This window comes from Trematomus bernacchii, unplaced genomic scaffold, assembly GCF_902827165.1.
Source record: "Trematomus bernacchii unplaced genomic scaffold, fTreBer1.1, whole genome shotgun sequence".
NCBI classification, from domain to species: domain Eukaryota; kingdom Metazoa; phylum Chordata; class Actinopteri; order Perciformes; family Nototheniidae; genus Trematomus; species Trematomus bernacchii.
Window position 1 is genome coordinate 1,460,735 of NW_022987821.1, and position 20,772 is coordinate 1,481,506.

At 41.6% G+C, this 20,772-nt stretch overlaps 3 protein-coding genes across 4 annotated transcripts in view; 1 reads left to right on the forward strand and 2 right to left on the reverse strand.

The window, feature by feature from the left end:
* nid2a (nidogen 2a (osteonidogen)) overlaps positions 1-14,535 on the forward strand; it is a 36,136-nt gene extending 21,601 nt beyond the window's left edge. Inside the window, 26 exon segments of the mRNA XM_034151235.1 lie at positions 511-692; positions 798-931; positions 1,027-1,132; positions 1,306-1,439; positions 1,545-1,650; positions 1,969-2,102; positions 2,217-2,322; positions 3,620-3,753; positions 3,861-3,966; positions 5,039-5,172; positions 5,280-5,385; positions 5,539-5,672; positions 5,756-5,861; positions 6,321-6,454; positions 6,555-6,660; positions 6,842-6,975; positions 7,067-7,172; positions 8,728-8,857; positions 8,941-9,041; positions 9,138-9,310; positions 9,476-9,605; positions 9,692-9,863; positions 11,560-11,717; positions 11,959-12,082; positions 12,163-12,275; positions 13,908-14,535. Coding sequence (XP_034007126.1) covers positions 511-692; positions 798-931; positions 1,027-1,132; positions 1,306-1,439; positions 1,545-1,650; positions 1,969-2,102; positions 2,217-2,322; positions 3,620-3,753; positions 3,861-3,966; positions 5,039-5,172; positions 5,280-5,385; positions 5,539-5,672; positions 5,756-5,861; positions 6,321-6,454; positions 6,555-6,660; positions 6,842-6,975; positions 7,067-7,172; positions 8,728-8,857; positions 8,941-9,041; positions 9,138-9,310; positions 9,476-9,605; positions 9,692-9,863; positions 11,560-11,717; positions 11,959-12,082; positions 12,163-12,275; positions 13,908-13,918 — 3,214 coding nt within the window. The 3' untranslated portion in view covers positions 13,919-14,535.
* An 85-nt stretch (positions 14,536-14,620) lies between these two features.
* On the reverse strand, positions 14,621-17,472 carry rtraf (RNA transcription, translation and transport factor). 2 transcript variants are annotated; one of them, XM_034151224.1, is made up of 8 exons: positions 17,315-17,472; positions 16,704-16,828; positions 16,514-16,613; positions 15,804-15,884; positions 15,600-15,688; positions 15,446-15,514; positions 15,283-15,331; positions 14,621-15,193 (listed from the first exon to the last, which is right to left on the reverse strand). In XM_034151224.1, exons 1-8 carry the CDS (start codon positions 17,373-17,375, stop codon positions 15,039-15,041), a joined length of 729 nt encoding a protein of 242 aa, XP_034007115.1. In that variant the 5' UTR covers positions 17,376-17,472; the 3' UTR covers positions 14,621-15,038. The 2 variants fall into 2 exon arrangements, with proteins under 2 accessions (XP_034007115.1, XP_034007114.1); XM_034151223.1 differs by having other exon boundaries at positions 16,499-16,613; positions 17,315-17,470.
* Positions 17,473-18,003: 531 nt separating this feature from the next.
* On the reverse strand, positions 18,004-19,917 carry sap18 (Sin3A-associated protein). Its single transcript, XM_034151230.1, has 4 exons — positions 19,686-19,917; positions 18,613-18,722; positions 18,403-18,525; positions 18,004-18,290 (listed from the first exon to the last, which is right to left on the reverse strand). The coding sequence occupies exons 1-4, from the start codon at positions 19,755-19,757 to the stop codon at positions 18,134-18,136; spliced, it is 462 nt and encodes a 153-aa protein (XP_034007121.1). The 5' UTR covers positions 19,758-19,917; the 3' UTR covers positions 18,004-18,133.
* Between the last annotated feature and the right edge of the window lie 855 nt (positions 19,918-20,772).

Consider the following 20,772-nt stretch of genomic DNA (forward strand, 5'->3'; position numbering starts at 1 on the left):
CTCTAAACAAATCATCTATCCAAATGGGAGCCATGTCACATGTTTTTGGAGCATGTAGTGCTGCATGTTCCAGAATGAGCTGTATATTTGGAGGAGATCCACATTTCTTCAACAACAGTAACGCACAGCTGCAAAAGCTAGGAAACACAGCGAGAGGGGAGGAAGGGTGACAAATGCTCCAACAAGGGTGGGAATGGGAGGACTAATGTGAGAAGGAGAGGGTGAGGTTAGACAGGAGAAAGGGGGTGAGAGTGGAAGACAAATGGAGACACGACACAATGTTGTGTTTTGCGTTGGAATGTGTGGAGGAGAGAGGTGTGTGTCCTCCTTTCACCCTTCAGTGTGAACTTTTGATGAACTTCTTCAAACCCTCCCTACCTCCCTGCTTGACAGAGACTTTACACAAGGCGGTGCAATCATCACAAACCAAATACTGATAAGATAACTTACAGCCAGATGTATATCAGTTAACATTTATGAACGTAGTAGAAATTTGAATTTATTACGAAGTTTCAATTTGAGGATGTGTTTATACTTTTTTCTTTCTGCTTCCTTTGTTTTCTTAGATATCGATGAATGCAGCTCCTCTCCCTGTCACGTCAGTGCCAGATGTATCAATGGACTGGGCTCCTTCCAGTGTCAGTGCCAGCCCGGGCTTTATGGGGACGGTTTCCAGTGTTCCCAGGAGGAAGGTCAGTAAAAACACCACGTAGGGATGCACGATACAATTCATATCCAAAAGAAACCACAAAGATTTGGAAGAAAAAAACGAAACGCATGTGATTTTGTTTCTACAGGAGAGACAAGTCGCCCGAGGAGCCAGTGTGAGCATCACAGGGACAGCCTGCAGAGTGGAGGGGAAGCAGGAAGACCCAGTGTGGGAGCCTTCATCCCTCAGTGCGACTCTGACGGAGGCTACCGGACTCTGCAGGTGGGTGGGCAGCGACTGATGAAGCGCTAGAGTGCACGGTTGAGGGTTAAATTAAGCAACGTGTGGATTTGAAAACATTTAACAACTTGTTACAGTGTCACGGCTCCACTGGACATTGCTGGTGTGTGGACAGCAGGGGACAGGAGAGAACAGGAACCAGGACTCTACCTGGAACAGCTCCCTATGAATGTGACAGACCAGGTGAGATACACACACAGAAACACATTCACTGCCTATTTGATTGAAAAACATCAAAGAGTGATTGTTTCATTGTTAACCCTTTCCCAAGTTCCCAAAGAAGTTGGTATTTAAGAGAAGAATACGACTAATGTATACATCATCTCTTAATATTCTGTTCATCTTTATCTCTCTAGATGAGCCAGAGCGTCCTAAGACTCACTGTCAGCACCACAGAGACGGTGTGCAGACCACCAGTCCAGAGGGATATCCTATAGTTGGAGCCTACGTACCTCAGTGTGACGATAATGGACAGTACACATCACTGCAGGTTTGTCACAAATTAAGTGTGTGAAAGATATAATGTCCAACTGCAATAATGTTTACATCATTTCATACTTTGTATTGATGGCATTGCTGATTTTGTTCACCACAGTGCCATGGTTCCACTGGACATTGTTGGTGTGTGGACGGTAATGGACAGGAGAGAGCAGGAACCAGGACTCCATCTGGTTCCTCTCCCACAGACTGTAACAAACCAGGTGAGAAACAGGCCTTCTTCTTGCTTCTCTGAGCGTGTTCTTTACAATGTGGTCAGATTGTTCTACTCAAATACACAAAGACCAGACAAGATTGGTCAGTCTGGTACATCTGGACCATTAGATATATATACTCATAAATTGTTTAATAAACAAGCAGCTTTGAACATTATTATGCAAACAGGAATGGATGGGTTCAAAAGATTTATGAAAATTGTACATTTGATAACCAGCATGACAAAGATACTTTTTCAAGTCTTTTTCCACAGCAGCACATTCTTTAATATTTCAAGATTATATCATTGTTTTCTTCCTTTATAGTTGAACCAGAGCGTCCTAAAACTCACTGTCAGCACCACAGAGACAGTGTTCAGACCACCAGTCCAGAGGGATATCCTGTTGTTGGAGCTTATGTACCTCAGTGTGACGATAATGGACAGTACATATCATTACAAGTCAGTCTTTATAATGTGTTTAATCCATGACATTTTATATTTGCATCAGTAATTTGACTGTTATTTTGAATACGTACATTCATACAGTACATGTTGCTGTTATTGTGATTTCAGTGTCATGGCTCTACTGGACATTGTTGGTGTGTGGATAATAGGGGACAGGAGAGAGCAGGAACCAGGACTTCTCCTGGTACCCAACCTAAAGACTGTGACAGACCAGGTGAGATTCATTGGAATGATTGCTTTTCTGCCTGTACCAACACTAAATGTATCGTACTCTGGTAAAACTCTCGACTCATTATCCATTTCTTTGCTTTGCCTTTTCAAGCTTTACCTACGCCATCTTACTTGTACCATCTTGAAGTTGTGGTATCCCATTTGCGGCATCTGTTAAAGACTTCTTGTGGAAACTAAAAAGAAAAATGCTTTTCTTTCTCAGATGAGCCAGAGCGTCCTAAGACTCACTGTGAGCACCACAGAGACAGTGTGCAGACCACCAGTCCAGAGGGATATCCTGTCGTTGGAGCCTACGTAGCTCAGTGTGACGCTAGCGGACAGTACATATCACTGCAGGTCAGGATCTAATGAGTAATACGCTTATTGACAGACTAAATGGTATAAATCTGGCTGCTTGGAATGAATAAAATGTGTTTTTTTCAGTGTCACGGCTCTACTACCGGACATTGCTGGTGTGTGGACAGTAGGGGACAGGAAAGAGCAGGACAGGAACCAGGACTTCACCTGGTGCACCGCCCACAGACTGTGACAACCAGGTGAGAAAGGAACATGTACACACACAGACAGACCTCTCCCTCTAATCAGCCTCCAATGAGAGCTCCAAACGGTTTTGGTATGTGCAATAACAGAACTAGCGTCAGCAGGTGGATTCTGTCATGCCTATCCAAGGATTTCTCGCTAAACATTGACCTTTGTACCCCATAATTCCTCAACTCAATGACAAGGTCAAACAGACAGCACGTTTTACGTGAGTGCTTGTCTAACCTTGTAAGTGGTGCACTACTGAGGTCATTGGGTCACAGCCTTGGAATGCCTGGAAAAACAGGTGATATCATTTCAGAGAGTTTGTGTGTGTGGTGGGAAATTGAGCTAAAAGGCATCCTAGTAAAACAGTAAGATGAAGCTAAGAAAACATGAAAACAGTACCTTTGTGTATACAGTATATGTTACAATCGTCAGACGGTAATTGCCAATTTGTTATTTTTACCTGCTGAGCGGATTTTATGACGTTCAGCCCTTTTAACTGTGAGATGTCAGAAATAAACACTTCCCCTAACATCTCTTTGAAATCTGCTTTTATAAAGTACATGTGTAGGTCTTTACACAAAGCTCAGGCTAAACAACCAGCAGTAAGTAGTAGCCTATGCGTGAAGGACATCATTATTAAAACACCAAAAGACTAATGTCTAACTGTTGTCTAGTGTTACTCTATGTATTTGAATAACTTATTTACAAGAAAATGCATATAATCCTGCAACTGTTCACCTTGATCTGTCCAGATGAGCCAGAGCGTCCTAAGACTCACTGTCAGCACCACAGAGACGGTGTGCAGACTACCAGTCCAGAGGGATATCCTATAGTTGGAGCTTATGTTCCTCAGTGTGACGATAATGGACAGTACACATCATCACAGGTCAGTGTCTGGTGACAGAGAGTTTCATTTATACATTTAATGCAACCTTGAGTTATATGATGAAAATAAAGCCCTATTTAACATCAATTATTATTGTTTTGCTACAGTGTCATGGTTCCTCCGGACATTGCTGGTGTGTGGATGAAAGGGGACAGGAGAAAACAGGAACCAGGACTCCACCTGGTGCACCACGTAAAGACTGTGACAGACCAGGTTAGGGGAAGGGTCTATTCTCTTTGCATCCCTTGGGCTCCAACATAACATACACTGAAGTAGAACTTGTGGAAAGGTTTAATTGGCTACATATTGGTTATTTCTATTATGTATTGACTATGTTTTTACTATTGCTAAATCCCAAATCTTCAGATGAACCAGAGCGCCCTAAAACCTACTGTGAGCAGCACAAAGACAGTGTTCAAACACACAGCCCAGAGGGATACCCTCTTCTGGGAGTGTATGTACCTCAGTGTGACTCCACCGGACAGTACACATCTCAGCAGGTAAGATCTGTTCCTAATGTATAGAGACACACGGCCTCTGTTTGTGCTCTGTTATTGTTCAAACTATTATTGTTTTTTTTCAGTGTCACGATTCTACTGGATATTGTTGGTGTGTGGACAGTAGAGGACAGGAGAAAGATGGAAGCAGGACTTCAGATGATACACAACGTGTGGACTGTGACAGACCAGGTGAGACTCTTAAGTCTAGCTGCTGTTGCATACACACTTTTAAGTATTGGGTCCTTTAACTGTTTGAAAGCAGTTGACGTAGACCCTGTGATGGCTTGGGTTTGTGGACTGTTGTTAGAAGCTTTCATTTTGGCAGTAATATGAACTAAAATACATGAAAAAGTACCTTTTGTGTATACAGTATATGTTGCAATTGTCAGACAGTAATTGTCAATTTGTGATTTTACCTGCTGAACGGATTTTATGACCTTCAGCCCTTTTAACTGTGAGATGTCAGAAATAAACACTTCCCCTAACATCTCTTTGAAATCTGCTTTTATAAAGTACATGTGTAGGTCTTTACACAAAGCTCAGGCTAAACAACCAGCAGTAAGTAGTAGCCTATGCGTGAAGGACATCATTATTAAAACACAAAAATGATTAAATAATTGTTTTATTCTTGTAGGTACAAACATTCCAAATGTTAAACAACTTTACAAAGATCAAGAAAACATGACTAATGTCTAACTGTTGTCTAGTGTTACTCTATGTATTTGAATAACTTATTTACAAGAAAATGCATATAATCCTGCAACTGTTCACCTTAATCTGTCCAGATGAGCCAGAGCGTCCTAAGACTCACTGTCAGCACCACAGAGACGGTGTGCAGACCACCAGTCCAGAGGGATATCCTATAGTTGGAGCTTATGTTCCTCAGTGTGACGATAACGGACAGTACACATCATCACAGGTCAGCGTCTGGTGACAGAGAGTTTCATTTATACATTTAATGCAACCTTGAGTTATATGATGAAAATAAAGCCCTATTTAACATCAATTATTATTGTTTTGCTACAGTGTCATGGTTCCTCCGGACATTGCTGGTGTGTGGATGAAAGGGGACAGGAGAAAACAGGAACCAGGACTCCACCTGGTGCACCACGTAAAGACTGTGACAGACCAGGTTAGGGGAAGGGTCTATTCTCTTTGCATCCCTTGGGCTCCAACATAACATACACTGAAGTAGAACTTGTGGAAAGGTTTAATTGGCTACATATTGGTTATTTCTATTATGTATTGACTATGTTTTTACTATTGCTAAATCCCAAATCTTCAGATGAACCAGAGCGCCCTAAAACCTACTGTGAGCAGCACAAAGACAGTGTTCAAACACACAGCCCAGAGGGATACCCTCTTCTGGGAGTGTATGTACCTCAGTGTGACTCCACCGGACAGTACACATCTCAGCAGGTAAGATCTGTTCCTAATGTATAGAGACACACGGCCTCTGTTTGTGCTCTGTTATTGTTAAAACTATTATTGGTTTTTTTCAGTGTCACGATTCTACTGGATATTGTTGGTGTGTGGACAGTAGAGGACAGGAGAAAGATGGAAGCAGGACTTCAGATGATACACAACGTGTGGACTGTGACAGACCAGGTGAGACTCTTAAGTCTAGCTGCAAAAGACTTGTTGCATACACAATTTTAAGTATTGGGTCCTTTAACTGTTTGAAAGCAGTTTGACGTAGACCCTGTGATGGCTTGGGTTTATGAATTGCTGTTTTGAAGCTTTCATTTTGACATTTTGGATGTCGCCATCTTGGTTATTCAACATCAGAAATTACCATATTTGGATGAGAGGGTGAAGATTAGTAACCAGCTGATGCTAGATAGCAGGCAAGTCGGTTTTATCTGTAATTCATATTAGCTGATATATTTCTTTGAATGCTAATTACGGCTAGCAAAATGTTGTTAAAGCTAAATAATCTACTGTGAAGATTTGATAATGAGCCTTATGGACTGAAGAGAAAATCTTTAAGTAGCCCATGCAGGGTATGATCTTAAAATAACACCTGTGTTTCCTATGGACTTGTAAAAATGTATCACTCTTTTCCAGATGAGCCAGAGCGCCCTAAGACTCACTGTCAGCACCACAGAGACGGTGTCCAGACAACCAGTGCAGAGGGATATCCTGTCGTTGGAGCTTATGTACCTCAGTGTGACGATAATGGACAGTACATATCACAGCAGGTAAACATTTTCAGACATTTTGTGGATAAACTTGTGGAGTAAATTGGAATTGTGGACATATAACCTGAAAGATCTTCCCCTGATCTTCCCCCTGCTTTAGTGTCATGGCTCTACTGGACATTGTTGGTGTGTGGATAATAGGGGACAGGAGAGAGCAGGAACCAGGACTTCAGCTGGTGCACCACCTAAAGACTGTGACAGACCAGGTGAGACTGCGTATGATAGCTATAAATGACCTGATGAATGCAATGTATTTAGAGTGCTTGAGGGATTGTACAAAGACTGCCGTCCATGCAGAATAATTGTAGGTGATATCATATAGATCTGCGACTTTCCTAGACATAATGTATGTATAATAACTTTGTTTAACTTGTAAATGTTTTCCAGATGAACCAGAGCGTCCTAAGACTCACTGTGAGCACCAGAGAGAGAGAGCTCAGACTACCATTCAAGAGGGATATCCTGTAGTAGGAGCCCATGTGCCTCAATGTGACGCTAACGGACAGTACCTACGACTGCAGGTTGGCATCGACAACACACCTGCTTTGTTATTGTTTTTTGCCATTGTTTAATATTACTTTTTGTCTACATTTTCTTTCTTTTTTGTTTTAGTGCCACACTTCCACTGGACATTGTTGGTGTGTAGACAGTACGGGACAGGAGAGAGCAGGAACCAGAACTCCAGCTGGTACACAGCCTAAAGACTGTGACAGACCAGGTGAGACCGTCATCACTGCATCAAGTACTTCTGCATCCAGGCAAAATACAGTTCAGAATAAATGGGAATGGAAACTATGGTAATTTCCTTTCTAGGAAAGAGTTCAATTAGAAGATCAATAGATAGACAAGTGATCTTCTCATCTAATTAAGAATTATTTCTTTGTGACGAGACATTGTAGGCATAAACATTGCGATTTTGACTATTTTGCTTCCATAACATAATAATATCTTGTTTCAGACAAGATGAAAACTTCGCAAATAGACATTAAGCTGTTTGCTTTGCTACTAGAAAGCACACAGTGATTACAGTTGAGCTTTAGAACAAGGAGCAGTGTAAAACAAACATTTGCACTGAAAAAAAATAGTATTACCCTTTGAAAATTCACAACTTTATTATTTGCCTCTCTCTCTCTCCCCCTGAGCCTGTGATCCTCTCTCGCCCTCTCACTCACACTCTAATGTACACAGAGGCCTTTCTATAAATTCAGCTCTGGCTATAAATTCCATGTATGACCCTCCAAACATCTGAAGTGGTCACTTTGTGGTAGGATGAGCTGCCAGCTGTTGCTAGACAACCAAACCAAAACAAGACAGGCTGCTTGACCAGCTGAGTTACAAAACAGTGTTACCCCCAGACACACACACACATGTGCTCAGCATTTTTTTTAGACTTATCTGAAGTCATTACTGCTCCGTCTCATATTCAGCGGCACTCATTCCCACCTGGAAGCTGCACAGCACGACCACAGGCCGCTGCACAGGGATTCTTCTGTAATAGTCCATGATGAGGGAGGCGAGCGCATTTCCTGCTCACATTCATATCCTCTGCTCCAAATCAGGAGAGGAACCCAGAAACATGATTTGCATGAACGGAAACCCATAATTTGACAATTTCAGATGGATTCTTAAATTACATCTGTACCAAATTTAGAAGTTTACGTGATGCAGGCAAACATAGACATTAAACTTGTGAATGTGTGTGCCCACATAAGTGATACAGCTCACTGCCAACACACTAAGTCAGCCCTAAGTTGAAATATCATTGACTTACTGGACAGTCCACATGCTGTTGATTTCTGGGAAGAACGTCATGTGGTCAAACAGTAAATTGAAGTAAAACCAAGTGAATCATACGACTGGATTGCAATACATCCTGCTGGAAAAACATCATTCTAATAGTTCAGTCAGTATTATTCTACCTCTCTTCACTCTCACAATAAAGCTATTCTCACTGTCCTTTCACATATTAATCTCATCTCCTTAGTGCAGCAACTGCACTCTCACATTGGAAATGCACAGAGGGCCAGAGAGGGGCCAGTATAAACATTAGTGGAGGCCTTAAGTGGTTTCAGGTTTACTTTTAAAGCTCTCCTATAAAGTGAGTTATTAAAGAGATTTTACAAGGTAAACAGTATTGACAAAAGCAAGATGTGTGTGTGAGCTTGAAAACAAACAAGTTACAGCAGAATGTGATCTCAATTGTAATTTTACAACAATGTAGAATTAAATGTAACTTTAAAAACATTTACATAATTGGGTTTGTTTGTTTGCAGGCCCCGTGGCTCCGACCCAGCGCCCCGAGAGTGTGTGTGAGCGATGGAGGACCAGTTTGATTGAGCACTATGGTGGAAAACCAGGGGCTCAACAATACGTGCCTCAGTGCGAGTCGGACGGACAGTTCAGGTACACGCCACAGAAAGAAAAAACAGCAGATGAAATTGTTTATTTTAATGACAAATTACTAATGAAAGCAAATTGTCTCTCAGTCCAGTCCAGTGTTACGGAGATACTACGTACTGCTGGTGTGTGGACCAGGACGGGCGCGAGGTTCCTGGAACCCGATCACATGATGTGGTCAAACCTGCATGTAAGCATCTTTCTACCTGTATGTTTATATGTGGTCAAAATAACTGATTTTCCAACCAATCGTGGCTTTTTTTTAACCAATCCACTCTTGTCCCAGGCCTTCCCTCAGTGGCCCCGCCCACCGTGCGCCCCTTGCCCCGCCCAGATGTGACGCCTCCGCCAAACACTGACATCACACTGCTGTACGCTCAGGGACAGAAGATAGGAGCGCTGCCTCTCAACGGGACCAGACTGGATGGAGCCCGCTCCAAAACACTACTGACTCTACATGTAAGGGATGAATATAGCCAGATTTGATTCTATTTTTACTTCTGTTATCTATTTTCTTAGTTAAACGTAGATCATTACAACATTGTTTTGCAAAAATATTGACATTATTTCCCATTTTGAAAGCCTCTTATCTCTCTATGCTCATATTCATATGTGTGTGTCCAGGGTTCCATAGTTGTTGGCTTAGCCTACGACTGCAAAGACAACCAGGTCTATTGGACAGATTTGTCTGCAAGGACAATCAACAGAGCTTCGATTGCGGCCGGTGCCGAGCCAGAGATCCTCATTAACGCGAGTAAGAACCAACACCTACACTCCTTCATTTCTTTTATATCAGTTGCATGTTTTAAATGATTTCTAAACCCTCTCTGCTCTGTGTAGATCTGGTCAGTCCCGAGGGTTTGGCTGTGGATGAAAAGCGCAGGTTGATGTTCTGGGTCGACTCGAACCCCGACATGATCGAGAGAGCCAACCTGGACGGCAGCGGGAGGCGGACGCTGTTTGACTCCAACTTGGTCAACCCTCGAGCCATCATAGTGGTCTCTTCCACTGGGTAAACACCAGCTTCTATTGTTCTCTTTTGGCAACTCACAAACACCAGCTATTCAACTTACAAAAGCTGCACTTCTAAAGCCTTGGGACGGTTTATTCTGGATTTGCAAACATGTACAAATCTCTTCCCTGAGCAAGAATCAAACAAACTCCCACACACTCTCTTCACGATCAAGTGTAACATCCTGGAGGTGCTCCACAGAGGCCCAGTGAGACTGCACTGCACATGAGCAGCGGAACGCACAGATGGTTTCAGACCATCAGCCATGACAAACACATTAAAGTCCTCAGACAGGCCTGTGTCTCATTCATTAGTACAATGCCTGTTATATGTAAAGCTATTCGGCAGAAATTCCTGTTGACTTCATCAGAGTGAGACAGACGCTCGCAGGAACAAGGACGGGCGGAGTGTCCCTTTAAAAACACATGTTTGATAATCTGTCATAGAAGTTAATTATAGTGTAGCACCAAACTGTTCCAAGAAAACTGTACATTTACTGATGCTATTAATCCTACACACACACATCTTTCAGACTAACAGGAATAACATCTGCTTTTCGTCATTGCAACTAATCACATAATAAACAGGTATGCATGTGTTATTGTGTGTGTCTCTGTGTGCATGTGTTTTTGTCTGAGAGAGAAACCGTGCGTGTGTGTGTGTGTGTGTGTTATTGCGGTTGATACAAATGATTAAACATCGAAGCAATAACCCAAATCATAAAACTTCTAATGTGTGTTTCACATTATTGGTTTGAACGTTTACAGTCTGACTGAAGGCCAAGTACGTGTGTAAGTGTGTGTGAGTGTGTGTGTGTGAGTGTGTGTTTTCTGACAAAAAGCCAAGTCCTAAAGGTAATTACTGCTTCACACGGGTACACTTATGATTAAGCATGTGCTCTGTGATTTCAACACATGTTGCCCTTACACACACACACATACACTAAGGGAGACATAACCACACACATTGAAGCAGACACAGAGAAAGTCCACGCGCACACACACACTTATAAAAGCACGTACATGTGTCTAATGCAAAAACATCTGCTCAGCCCTACGTTCAGATTAATTAACGTACAGACTCATAAACACATGGTGTATGTGTGTGTAAGTTGATTGCTCATGTGGTGTGTATTACCTGCAGTTCCCAGCGGACTGCTCACATGTACACCATCATCTACAGACGAAAAACAGCGTGGCTTCATCAGCAGCCCACACACACTCCGCCTGAAGCTCTCTTATCATCCCGCAGTCCAACATTTTGTAGCTTTTGAAATATAAAAACAATTTCACAGAAACATACCGTGAGAAATAAGCCGAAACTGCTTTATTTGAGATTGGATATTGTGTCTATTTCTGTCAGCTAGTGTGGTCCATATTGTCTGAGATGAAACTAAACTGCAGGGGGGCAAAGGTTGCACGTTGCTCAGAGTAACCTGACCGTGACCTCATCAGCGCGAGACAGCTGCTCCCTAGGGCCCTGTGCCCTTGTACCTTTATATACCCTGCGTGTGTGTGTGAGAGCGTGTGTGTTTGCGGGTGTGCGGTTTTCCTCTTGTCTCCTTATATTAGCCAGATCCCAGAGGTTTAAAAAAAAAAAATGCAAAGCTACAAAAACATGTTTATCCAGCCTGGATACACTTGAAATTAAGAGTGATAAATATTATAATCCCCCCCCCCTGTTTTCCTCTCTGCAGCACTCTGTATTGGACCGACTGGAACCGAGAGGCTCCGAAGATCGAGTGTGCGTCAGTGGACGGACAGAACCGCAAGGTGGTGGTGTCTGACGGCATCGGTTTGCCCAACGCTCTCACGTACGACTCTTCCTCCTCTCAGGTCTGCTGGGCCGATGCAGGTAAACACCCCCACCAAAACTGTCAGAAAGTGTCTCCTGTTGATCAGAAATGTGGCTTTCCCTTTGGGTGTGCATCTAGTTGACTGTAAGCAGGCGGTAAAAAACTCAAATGAGACGCATATTCCAGGCTGCCACCTCATATACTGTTTTAATTTCTAATATCTGAGCTTCAAAAGACATTATCTAAGAAACCATGGATAACAGAATGATGATCCACGTTTCTGTTTTGCTCTGTTCACAGGTACGAAGCGGTTAGAGTGTGTGTCCCCGGATGGTTCCAACCGGAGAGTGGTCCACCCCAGCCTCAACTACCCGTTCAGCATGGTGTACTACAGGAACCACTTCTACTACACTGACTGGAGGAGGTAGCTATCTTCATATATCTGAGTGTGTGTGTTTAATTCTGACCAGTATGAAGCTCTGCTCACACTGTCTGTGTTCTTAGGGACGGAGTGATCGCAGTGAACAAAGACAGCAGTCAGATCACGGACGAGTTCCTGCCTGACCAGCGCTCTCACCTGTACGGCATCGCTATAGCAACCACCCAGTGTCTATCAGGTATTGTGAAATGCTAAACACTATCACTCTCTGTCACTTACACACTCAGATGTGTAATTGTATATAATGACACCCCCACACCCACACTGACTTGGAGGTGCAGCAGACAGTGAGCTCATTGGTTTGTGTGCAGTGTCACAACATCAGTCGACTCCCACCAGGTGTCACCTTAACCCTGAAGGCTGCATTCACACACACAGTTAACCCTACACAGCTGCAGGACACACAGGAGATATGAACTTCTTTAACAATGTCTACACGGGCTGCTTAGCAGAAGAAACTATTTGAGTGAGGTGGACAACACACACTCGCTGTACAAGTGAAGGAAAACAGAAGAAAGAAGCCTGAAACACACTTGAGGTGACACATGAGGAGATATGGATTCACACTTTGCTTTATCACACGAGGACCATGCATATCAATGTGAGGGAGGGACTGTCCATTTCAAAAAATGATAACAAAGTATTTGAGCTTTCTCTTCTGTATCAGACACATTATATGTTTTTATAAGTTATAAGACGTGTCTGGAGGGGATCTTTAAATGTTTCAAGTGAATCAAAACAGAAGCAGAATACTCATAGGGGAAATTAGGATTTGTGGCAGTTGCTCAATTTACAAATAAAAACCCAAACCAGTGATCAACATAAAACAAGTGGCGTATTGTAGCAAAGTATATTTACTCAAGTACGGTACTTAAGTACAATTTTGATGTGCTTGTACTTTTCGTGAGTAAAGTTAGGAATAAAAATGAAATAAAATAATTGAGAAACGAACCACATCAGATCAGGTTAGATAAGGTAAATAGTGAGCGTCCTGAAGAGACAGAGGTTGGTGTTTCATCACCCTGCAGTGATCACACAGCTGGCTCAGCCGTCCTGCACCGTGTGTGGTGACTTCACCTCCACCCAGGAACAGTGATTACACAGCTGCCTGCGACCCTCCGCCTGCATTTTGTGTTTGTGTGTGTCATGTTTGATGTGTTGATGTCTGCAGATGGCTCCGAGTCATTTCAAAGCCTGGCGTTAAACACCTTTAAAGTACAAAGTAGCCCTCTAAGCACAGGATAATCCCTAAAGTAGCACCTTGGCAGATGTCGTCGTCGGAGCTACACACATCTGCAGAGAGCGTCAAAATCTGCTCACGATAGAAGAGATGCACACACAGTCCAGTTTGTGCGTCTCAAAATGGCTGTGTGTTGCTGTGAATGTCCTCTCACACTCTCTAAAGCCTCTACATAACAGCCGCTCTCTTCAAAGCGTGGACGCGTGGTGTAATTGTGACCATGATGACGGCTCTTGAACACTTGTTACAGGTTAGGGAGCTGCTTGTAAGAGGCTTAAAAGCTGTTATTGTTGAACGCATGAACACACATGCTCTTTACGGAGATAATTCAGTCACCACAGGCTGTAAAGTGCAGCTCTTTGTTCAGCGCGGAGGCTCTGTTTGTTCTGTCATTAGGACACGGCAGCACTTAGGCTCTCATCCTGTCCCATTTGGATTCACACAGGAAGAGAAAATCTGTCCTTTTACTCTTCATTTCCACAAGCTAGAAGAAAAGGAGGTGTGTAATTCCAGCAGAATGTAACTCATGAGTTAGTTTTCCTCCTTTAATGTTTGACCTGTGTGATTCAGGGAGCCACTAACGACAGAGCGGCAGCTGCAGGGTCCTCTGGTGCTAAAGTTCGGGGCCCACTCCCGATCGGATGGTAGGACCTCCTGAAGAAGTGTCTCCAGTGTCCCTCCGAAGAAAAAGGGATGGTGGCTGCCAGATCGACTGTCAGCAAATTAACATCCCCTCCACTCCCCCTGACCCCGAGCCCATTATCTCACCTTAAAGATATAACCCCCAAATAAATGTTTTGTAAATTTGTTTTATACCTCATTTTTAGTTTGTTTTTTTACTGTATTTTTGTACGCCAGTTGTTTATCTTTCGATTAAAGCTACAGAACAATGAAACCTGATTTTTAAATGTAAGAGAACATTTGTTGATGAGACGTTGATACCACTGTCATTTTCAAGTTCCGTTACCATTGTTGAGTGACAGAAAAGTGTTTTTGTAATCAGATTACTGTAATCAGATTGTAATGTTTCCCTCAGTCAGATCACAGCAGTCTCTGCACTCATAATCTGTATTTCACACACCATGAAAAGACGTTACAATCTTTTTTTGCCAAATATTTTTACTACTACTACTTTTTAAATCTTTATCTTTTTATAAGATGTGATATTTATAACAATAAAATGTGATTTGGTACTTGACAGATTTTTTGTTGTTGTTTATTGTGTGTCTTATTTCCAGCCGTGATGCTTCTTTAAATATGAAAAACCAAACAAGGAGCACAGATGCCAATCTCTTCAGCTGTATTTATACATTTCCCGCACAGCAACAACGTTTTCAAAATAACCTCTGGAAACAAAAGATACAAATATAACCGTTCGAATATTTCATCAGCTTCTGTGTCATTTCCACTGAGGGAGACACTGCGGCAACCAGGAGATGATCATACCATTCTACCTCAGTATGAAGAAATGAAGATGTTAACGGAAATCTGGTAAATCAAAAACGATTCTAACGTGTAGTGTAAACTCCTCCATGCTGCAGTACAAAAAGGAAAGACAGCATGTGAAAATTTGGCATTTACTTCATATCTGATCAATTAAATACAAAACTCCAACAAAGGCTTCTCCTCTCAAAATCAAATTAAAACTCCCGTGGTTCAGCCCCTCCCTTCTTCCTCCAGCGTCCCTCCTCCTCCTCGCTCTCATCTGCCGACCTTGCCCAGCCGGTGGTCTGTCTTTGGGTCGGCGATGATGGCCTGAACGGCGACGATGGCCTCGTTGATCTTCGTCTGTAGCTCCCTCAGCTCCTCGATGTGCAGCAGGCGCAGGATCTGAGCCGCTTCGTTCAGAACGGCATCTGAGAGAAAATGCATTTGAAATGAATAAAACGTGATTGTATATTTTCCTCTTACTTCCTTTTGAATCCTTTTCAAAAGCAACACTCACCTCCAGTGTCAAAACCCAAGACGTGCTTGTCTAAAGCTACTGGAATACCCTGGGAAACAGAGACACATGGAAATGTTACAGATATATTTCATTAATTGGAAGGTTTTAATATAAGAACTTGTGAAATAGGAATCTTTAGATATGATACAAAATATTACAATACCTCTCTATTATTGCTGGCTTTAGTGATGGCTTCTGGAGAAAGTCTCTCCTGAATCAGAATACGAATAGCCTGGCAGGAGTACATGAAAACTGGTAAGTATGACATTAAATAAGTATTCTTAAGTGATGAAGACAGTAAAGAGAACATATCTAACCTTGAGCATCACCAGGTAGTCGTCATGTCGCTGTATCTTCAGGATGTTAGCCAGAGCTGTCACTCCTGCTTTGAAATCTGGTGAATCACCTGAAAAACACAAACAACTGTCGTCTTTCACTCAGGATCAAAGGCATCATGAAGAACAGAGAAAGAATGCGTGAAAGCAAAGTGCAAGGACGGGCAGAGAAGTGTTTCTACTTACCGTCAAGGTTGAGGAGGGGGTCCACTGCCTTGTCACTGTTGGTGGGGGCTGCCAGCGGCTTACAGTTCTTATACTTGTCCACTGAGGAGAGAAATAAAAACAGGGTGAGAATCTAACCAGGAATATAAAGATTATTTTAACATTTATGTATTTCTTGGTTTTCTATTGGAGCAAATGTCTGCGATTGTGATTGAAAAAAAGACACTGTAAGTCGTAATGTGAAACTTTCTCAAAAGTTATGATATATATCATTAATTTGTCACTATTTTGGGAGACTTGGGCATTATTTTGCTATACCAAGTCATTATTTGTATGGTACTAAGTTATTGTATTTTCTACAACAAGTCATTTATTTGCAACACCAGTTCATTATATTAAGAGAAATGTTGACATTATGTTAAGAAACAAATTCATTATTTAGATACGGAGTCATTATCATGAGAAATGTTGTCAGTATATTGACTTCAAGGTTGATATCATTGTATTTCTTTCCATTACTGAAGGAGGGTTCCATAGATTTCAATACAATGTCTGTCAATTTGACTGTCAAATAATAACTTTACTGTGACTGATGAGCTGGCATTACTAGAACATATTATTCCTTTTATAATGTCTCCATCTGCTGGTCACCATCAGTATTACATAGAAGAAGTAACGACGCAACAGTGTGTCAGAGTTAAAAAGGAGACACGCACATACTGCCCTCTCACCATTGTCTCCATATTCGTATCTTACAGCCAGGCCCAGCAACCAGTCCACTGCCTCCGGCTGCTGCTCACCTCCGAACGGACAGTTCAGGTCCTGCAGGTACTGCACACAGGAAATGGCACTCCATTCATGATACAACTCTCAACAATAGCTCAACACAGCAGGAGTTTTCTTCATGTCAAAGTGTCTCACCTGGTGGAAGGCTTTGGGCCAGTCTGAGCTCGGGATGTTCCTCAGGTTTCCTCTCTCCTCGATCTTATAATGCCGAATCTTCTGGTCCTCCAGCCACACGATGCAGTTTCTGTACTGAGTCTCATCTGAGCAGAGGAGAGACAGTTTGCACAAATGGCTTCATGCAGTAGAATAACAGTAATAGAGACAAACTGAATACATTGATCAATCTCTGCAGAGCATCACATTTACGTTTGGGCAAGCTAGCATTTTACTTTACATATTAGCATTGGTTAATTGATATTTGCAGCCCAAAAATTATTAAAAGTGAGCGTCATTTTCAAGTTGACTTACAAAGTATGAGAGTAAACATATGCCAATAAAAAAGTAGACCCAAAGTAATACATTAAGCAAGTAAAGCCGAATAAAAGTGTGAGGTGTATAGAAGTTTTACACCGTGTCCTAATAGTCCTACAGGTATCTCAGTCAAAAAGCTACAATACATAAAAGTTTTATAAATAGGGTCTGGCATGTCGTCTTCAGTGACAGGATCTATCTGCATACACGTTAGCCAGCTCCACGTTTAGCCCACTGACCCACATTAAACAGCTCCTTGAAATGTTTAGGCTCACCTGTGCAGTCAAATCCACCGGGGTTGTGATAGTCTAACGCTGTCAGTTTTCTCTTAAACATTTCAACGTATGTTTTTGTGTGAAAATAGCTGCTTTCTTTAGCTAATAGTTGACTAGCTTGGCTGTTTTCTCTGCTAGCTGTCAGTATGTTGCAATACGCATGCGCAGCCATACAACTTCCGGTTATAACTAACAAAATAAGATCCTCCCTCATGCCCATCCGCACAACACCTAACAATGACCCAAGAGCTGGTTATATTACAGCAATGCCAAAAGACATTTTTTTATTATTATTTGTAGTTTAAGAGCAGATTTAATTTTGTATGAATTCCTAGACTTAACATTCCTGCAACAGCATTTTACACTTGTAAATTGATCATAATTTATTGTGTTGATGACACTTCAATAGTTCAACTAGTTTCCAATTTACAGAATCTCAGAGCAGTTACAATTTCATTAATCGGGCTTTCAAACTTTAAAATGTTAAACATCACTGAGGTGTTACCAGGAATTATTACTCCAAATAGGTTAGTTATACTAAACTAAGGTATAGGTATATATACACTGCCTTAAATATTATACAATTCTGATTATTTCAAAATACTAGTGCAGCTTAATAAACAATTTGAAAAAAAGTAAATTCTTTATAGCATCCCCCAGCATGTTACACAGAAAGGACAGACACGTTGTAAAAATGACCATTTTATTATTACACGTCACATTTTATAAAATGAAGCTAAAAAGCATCCAATGGAAAAAAATCAAACAAAAAAACAGAATTATGTTGATGTGTGTTACATTATGTGTTGGTGTTTATGTTCAGAAGGGCCTCATGCGTGGGTTGATGGGTGGGGCTCTGTTGGGGGGGGTGATAGCTATATCCAGGTAGTCTCCAATCTGGAAGCGCTGAGACTGCAACGTCATGGAGTCGTCTGCGCCCTTCCTGCCAGATAAAGTGTTGCCGATATCTTTCAACCTGTAAGGGGGGACAGATACAGGTTTTAATATATAGTTTACAAAAAATCACCAGGGTATAAAGAAAGTGTTCAGCTCCATGAGCCAAACAAATGTTGTAGTGGGATACACACCTGTACACTTTCCCCCTGGGGTCAGGAAAGACAATGGCAAAGCTGAAATGGGTCCCTTTTTTTCTAGCGTCAGGATACACTTCCTTCACCAGGCTGGTCAGCTCCTTGAGAGTAGCATCCATCCTGAAAAGCACACAGTCTTATAATCTCAATTTTAAAAAATTGGCAAATGTTCAATTGACATCAAAATAAAAGAGTTTGCAATCTCACCATGTGTATATCTGCAGTTCGCTGGAGGGAACATTGCCACGGGCAAATTCATCTGCTCTGTGGTGTCGGCCGCTGTTGGTGGTGAATACTCGCAGCAGAAGGGGGCAAGTCTGCAGCAAAAATAAGCATCAAATGAACAATATAAAGAGAAGTAAACAATTTAGATTTCAGCAAGCGGATATGAAAAGTTAAATTAACTAATCTAAATATTTAAAATAGAGTGATTCCTTTAAATAACCCAATGTTGTCTCACTACAACAATTGACATGAAACCCTGGATATGAACCCATTACACACACACATTAATATTGGGATAACAGTGCATTATGAAAGATGGCCCTGAATAATATGGTATGCTCATGTGCATTGTTTGACAGTGGTGGGGTTTTGATAGTTAGCTGCCCATAGGTGGTTACCAACAAGAAAAGATAACATGACAGTTTGTAATACCATTAGTTTCCATAGAAGGTGTTGAACTTGACTAATAGTCTTGATAGTATCTGAATGCTCAATTGTACACAGTGTACTCATTGAACTAGCTTTGTCCACCACTAATTAATCAGTGAATATTCGAATCACCTGTGGATATCTCACCAATGCACGACTGCAATTATCGGGGGCACTACACTAACAAAGTGCCGTAAAACCCACCATGACAACTGAACTGAGGTAAGCTACAAATATAGCAAAGTACTCGTGTTATGACATTTGATATAGTAATATATTATTAACTTAATATAGCAGTTTCGTAGAAACCTGTAATTTGCTAGCTTCCCATAGCATGCTAGCACTTACGTTAGCACGCTAGCACTAGCACGCTGCAGATGCTAAGTTACTATTCAATCACCTTGTATTTACCGGTGGTGAAGAGACCTAAATAATATTTCACGGAGGAAAAAAATGCCTGCATATGTCCTAATTGTTTGCAGTCTTCAACGTATGCTAACCAGTCTCCAAACTGTTAGCACTTTTGGCTAGCAGCGCCAGGTAACGTTAGCTCACCATAGAGCTAATGAGCTAACGTAAACAAGCTAACGTTGTACCGGACTTAGACTTTATATCCAGCTGTATACCTTTTCTCGGTCAATGGGCTTCTCTGGTTCCTTCTTGATTTCTTCTTGTGTGATCCTCGATTCTAGGGCCATTGTTACTTTCTGTCGATATACTAATGCACTTAGGTAACGTTAACGGATTTCTACCACCTTGCTTTGATATTTTTTCGTAGCTAGTGCAGCAACGATTGAATGGCGGTTTCCGTTTCCGCGGTGGTTTTAGCTGACTCTCACCAGCACAAAGTTACTGCCCTCTACTGTTTTGGAGGGAGAAAGACTGCATCATTTTGCACAAGATGACGTAATATGGTATTTTTCTTTATTATCAAATGTGATAAAGTCTGAAATCAATTGGATTTACCTGTAATAAAGTCTTATTTAATTTAAAGCAACATAACTTACACTAAACATATGAAGTATCAAATCCTCATTACATCTATGCTATGATTTTTCAGTCAGTATATTCCCAAACACAATGGGAAAAAATGTACACATTTTCCAAATTGAATCTACAAATCCGCTATATTAATAAGTGTATTGTTTAGATTTTCCAAAGTAAGATATGTATGAATGAGAAGTTATATTGTTTGGGCTTTCTTGCCAGCATCTTCCCGCTCAAAAAGAAATTTCCCTGTAAGGGATTAATAAAGTGTTTCTTCTTCTTCTTCTTCTTCTTCTTCTTCTTCTTCTTCTTCTTCTTCTTCTTCTTCTTCATATTAAATGTCTGCCTAGAAATCCTCTCCAAATTCGACCCTGCAAATAGTTTTCTGTTCAAGAGAAAATAATCTGTAAATTGCACAAATCATTAGGATGTCTGGCAGACTTTAATTCAGAAAGTGTCCAAGTCCACCAACAGAACTGAACAGTCACATGCTGCTCCCCCTCTGTGTGTGTGTGTGTGTGTGTGTGTGTGTGTGTCTTTCTTGGAAACACATATGTGAGTGTAGTGTGTATATCCTGACACTGGCCCCCTCTGTTCTCCTCTTGTCCAGGCTAATCAGGATCTACTCTAACAATCAGCTCTATTTACCTCTCTTTTTCATCCTTCACTTTGTGTGAGCCGCTGCAAACAATCCTCCAGCCTCTCTCCCTCTGTTTCTCTGTTCCT